The sequence below is a fragment of the Pteropus alecto genome, unplaced genomic scaffold, assembly GCF_000325575.1.
Source record: "Pteropus alecto unplaced genomic scaffold, ASM32557v1 scaffold113, whole genome shotgun sequence".
Classification (NCBI taxonomy): domain Eukaryota; kingdom Metazoa; phylum Chordata; class Mammalia; order Chiroptera; family Pteropodidae; genus Pteropus; species Pteropus alecto.
The window spans coordinates 980,181-984,754 of record NW_006433949.1 but is presented as its reverse complement, the minus strand read 5'-3'; the positions used below and the strand labels follow the sequence as shown (position 1 = coordinate 984,754).

The 4,574-nt window shown below is 53.3% G+C and overlaps 1 protein-coding gene across 3 annotated transcripts in view; it reads left to right on the top strand.

The window, feature by feature from the left end:
* Nucleotides 1–918: 918 nt before the first annotated feature.
* The window catches only part of SLC8B1 (solute carrier family 8 member B1), a 22,584-nt gene continuing 18,928 nt past the window's right edge, over nt 919–4,574 (top strand). The window contains exons 1-4 of one of the 3 annotated variants that reach the window (XM_025044499.1): nt 919–1,056; nt 1,222–1,287; nt 1,701–2,072; nt 3,232–3,469. In XM_025044499.1, coding sequence (XP_024900267.1) covers nt 3,314–3,469 — 156 coding nt within the window. In that variant the 5' untranslated portion in view covers nt 919–1,056; nt 1,222–1,287; nt 1,701–2,072; nt 3,232–3,313. The other 2 variants (XM_025044497.1, XM_025044498.1) reach the window with 2 other exon arrangements.

Below are 4,574 nucleotides of genomic sequence, written 5' to 3'. Positions count from 1 at the left end.
AGGAATACTTGTAGGTAAGGCTGGCCTCTCCCTACCTGGGACCTTCTCCAATACTCCTTATTGATTACTAGAAGCGTTTAAGCATCTTCTCGCCCACTCCCTTTGGGGGACACAGGCAGGTAAGTCACTACATTGTAGGATTAATGGAGTAATAGCAACAACAATGCCTTCCACTGAGGGAGTATTTACTCAGTGCCAGGCATGGGGCTTGAGGCTTTACACATGGTGCATTTCATCTTGCAAGGGCACCGTGACTAGTCACTGCTGTCATCTCCATTTACAGGGAAGGTAACTGAGCTCGGAGATTCTAAATGTTTACTTAAGGTCACACAGTAAATATGCTCTGAGATTCCAAACTTATCCTGTGGGGACCTAGAGGTGTGTCCTTTCCGAAGGTGAGAAACCTCAGGGGTGGAGAGGGACAAGGAAGAGGGTGGAAGGCCACCTGGAGGCGGTGGCCTTTGAGCTGGGACTCGCAATGTAAGAGTGTGTCAGGCAGGTGGGAAAGGGCTGGCATCCTGGGCAGGGGGCTCAGAAGGAGCAGAGGTATGGCTGTGTGTAAGTAGCAGGGCGGTCAGAGAGTGGGGAGCACTTCCGGGGTCAAAGCGGGGAGGAGGACGGAGGTGGGAGTAAAAGAGGAACTTAGAAGGGGGCGCTAGGGCTGGAAGGTGAAGGGCCTCGGATGCCAGGCTCAGAGCTGTGCCTTGGTCCTGCAGGTGCTAGGGAGAGAGGCGGAGGGATTAGATGTGTGCCAACTGTGGAGACAGGTGCGGGGCCAGAGGCAGGCAGCCTGGGAGGAGACACTAGCCTCCAGCCTCAACACCTCGGTTCCAGCCTCCGTGCTCTCCCCACGCCAGCGGAAGAAAAGGCAGAGACGACCAGCACTTCCCCGGGGGGCTGGGAAAGTGAGGAGGCACCGGAACCAGTAAATCCCTAACTCCCCCGTCTTGACCTATTGCCTTTATTTGAGCGATGTTACTGGAGGGAAATGCTGAACTCAATTAGGGAGTCTCTCAAAAAGAGGCATTTCAGGCAGGACAACAGGAATACTTGTGGGTAAGGCTGGCCTCTCCTCACCTAGGACCTTCTCCAATACTCCTTATCACCATCGATTACTAGAAGCGTTTTAGCGTCTTCTCGCTCACTCTTTCGGCAACAGAACCCCTTGGTTTCACCCTCTAACTTCTCTTCTCCGGTCTCCTTCTGTCTTTACTCCCTCAGATTTCATGTCTGCTTCAGATTTAGAAACGAAAACAGAACCGGTCCGAAAATACTACGGGGAGGGTGGTGAGTGGCGAAGACCTCCCCGGGAGCCTGTGCCTTTAAGGGAAGGGGCGGGGCGAGCCCTAGGGGGCGTGCCTTTGGAACGGGGTTGTGTAAAGGGCGGGGCTGAGCGGGGCGAGCCCTGGTCCAGCCCCGGGACCAGTTCCAGACGCTGCAGCGGGCGGGGACCGGGAAGGCCGCGAGGCCGCGGCGGGGTCGTGTTTCGGAGGAGGCGGGTGAAGGCCCGGCCTGAGGTAAGAGGAGGCTGCCTGCCGTCTAGGGCGCCGCGGGAGACCCGACTCCCGGAGTTTAACTTCTCAACCCCCGTCGGGTCTGGGAAACTGAGCACATAAACTTTCTAGGCGTCTGGCGCCTAGAAAGTGCAACCGCAAAGGTGGTCACAGTTCCAGTTTTCTGCCCCTGTCCCTTCCTATTAGATCTGCAGAACTTCCGAGCGTCTGAGCGCCTGGCAACGGACAGGCGCACAGGAGGCGCTCAATAAATACTCCCCGGTAAATGAGTACAAGAAATCCGCGGCCAACAGAAAGGAGACAAGTGCTGATCCTCAAGCTGGGAACACCAGAGGCGCGAGGATCTGTTGAACCTTTATCGTGAACTCTGAGGGGCCGGCATCGGTCTCCATTTTACGGAGGAATCAGAGGCTCAGAGAGGTGAAGTGACTTCCCCAAGGCCGCACACCTCCCGCGTGACTAAGACTGAATTGAAAACCTGGAGTCTCCGGTTCCAAGTCAACCCTTCTAAGTCGGTGAAGAAGTTCAGGGAACAGCAGAAAGGGGAAGAGTCAACAGGTGAAGGAAGTGCTGGGACCTGCCACTTGTACCCCCTCCTCTCCCCTCTTCTTCCTCAGGGCCTCCTTTTCTTACCCCTTCTGCCTCTGCCAGGGTGTTGAGAAACGTTTGTGCAAAAGATTGCAAAAAAAAAAACAAAACAAAAAAACGTTTTCTGAGCTGTTTGTCTTGATGGCGAAATAAAACTTGTTCATCTATGATGTGCAGAAGAGAGCCAAAAGAAGGAAATTGGTGTGCCACAGATTTTTTTTCCCCCCAGTTTAATTTCTCTGGAAGGAAAACGAAGTCGGTTTTGCCCTGATGTTGAAGGCTTAGACAGTCCAGCTGGAATCTGCTAGCAGACTGTGTGACTTTGAGCGATTCACTTCCCTCTGGGCCTCGATTTCTCTATCAGAGGCACTGTTGGCTCCTTGCTGTGTGACCTCGGGAAGGTTATGGAATTCCTCTGAGCCCAGCTTCCTCCTCTGTAAAAGAGGTGGAGACAGAGTTGTTCTGGGAACTAAATAAGGGTGGCAAGGCCCAGGGCTGAGGGTGAGGGAACAGCCTGGCTCTGCGCCCCAGTTCGCTCATCTGTGAAATGGAAGTAATAGCCGTGCCCCCTCCAAGGGGAATTGTGGGCATTAAATGGGGTCATCAGGTGTTAAGTTCTTGGCTCATTGTAAGACACAGAACAGCGTTGCTCAGTAGTTTCAAACTGGTGGCCCAGAAGCCAAGTCCACTCCCAGATGTATGTTTTTTTTCTGTCCTTCCGAGGGCTTGCCCAGTCACCACCACGGCCTACTTCCTGTATTTATCTCACCCAGCTGGCCCCTGGAGGCAAGAATCTCTGGATTCAGATCTCAGGATTCCAAATCTCAGGATAGTCCCTTCCAGCCTTCATATTCTGATTTCAGGCTAGAGAAGAGGACCCTAGGTTTCCATGGAGACATTACTGGGGGCACAGGAAGAAGGGCGTCTGTAATCTGTGTGCAGAATGAATGGGAGTGGGGACTGGGTCCCTCCAGCAACCTCCATCTGGAATATGGGTTTCTACATTGGTTTTCCTTTGGTGGGGGGAGGTGGGAGGGCAGTTTCTCAATTTAAAAAGTTTTTAAGCCCCTCCTGTAGGTTCCTGGGGTCTTCAATGACACCGTCCTTCCTTCTTACTCACACCCTGTAGGCCACTGGAGCTGCCAGCCATTTTAAACTGAAACACTGCAGAAGGGGAAGCAGAGTGTGAGGGCCAGGCCCCGTGGGGGCTCATGGCCGGCAGACAGCTGCATCTGCACTGGGTGCCGCATTTACTCTATGTGCTGCTGATGGTGGAGATAATGTCTGGGGCCAGCGACCCATCTACAGGCACCCATATCAGCCCCGAGTTTCCAGCCTCAGATGTGAACCAGAGCCCTGTGGTGGACGTGAGTATCTAGGCAGGAAGCTGCCATCAGGTGGGGGTGTACTCATTCCCATCAACAGATATTTATTGAGCATCAACTATGTGCCGAGCACTGAGCCGATCCCTCGGATATACCAGGGAACAATCAAGACAAAAATCCCTGTCCTCACGGAACTAAGAGTCTCCTGGGAAGACAGAAAAAGAAGTAAATAGGTCAAATTCAGGTGGTAAGATGCCAAGTGTCCTGCAAATAATAGGATCGAGTTATATCGGAGAGGCGGGGCTGTGAGGGGGTGGGTGTATTTCCAACTGTTTCAGATTAGGTGGTCATAGATGACTTCTATGAGGAAGTGATCTTTGAGCCAAGCCCCGAATGGAGAAAAGAAGCCACTTGTACAGTCATCTGGGGGAAGAGCATTCCAGGGGGGCGAGAATAGCAGGTGCAAGGGCCCTGAGGCAAGCTTGGTGTGTTTCTATAACAGCGAGGAGGACAGAGTGGCTGTAATAGACTGAGTGAGTGGGGAGAGTGTTAAGAGATAAGGATGGCAAGCTAGTGGTGGCCAGATTATAAAAGGCCATCTAGGCTGAGGCTAGGAGGTAGGATTTGTTTTATGATAGCGGGTAGCCAGTGGAGGGTTTTAGGCAGAGGAATGTCAAAATTAGATTTATTTCTTCAAGGGATCTCTCCGGCTTCTCTGAGGAGAATGGATTTAGAGGGGTGAGTGGCAGCAGGGGGATCAGTGGGGAGGGTCCTGCAGCTATCCAGGTGAGCGATGGTGGGTGTGGGAGATAGGAAAGCAGTGGTGGGTTTTGGGACACATGTTGGAGGCACAACGAGCAGGGTATACTGATGGATCAGGTGGAGGGGCGTGGTGGTGGGAGAAAGGGAGGCGTCAAGGGCGGCTTCAGATTCCTGGCCTTAGATGGCGGTGCTGTTGACTTCGATTCATGGAGGGAGGGACAATGGGAGTTGCTGGGGTGAAAGGCAAGCAGGAGGGTACGGGCCACTGAGAACTTGCGTCATTCCATTCGATGTCTATAAGCGGGGGAGAGGTCACAGTGGATCCAGTGTGAGCAGCTGAAGGGAGGGAACCACGCAAGATGACTCCCTGGAGTCCTCTCCAATG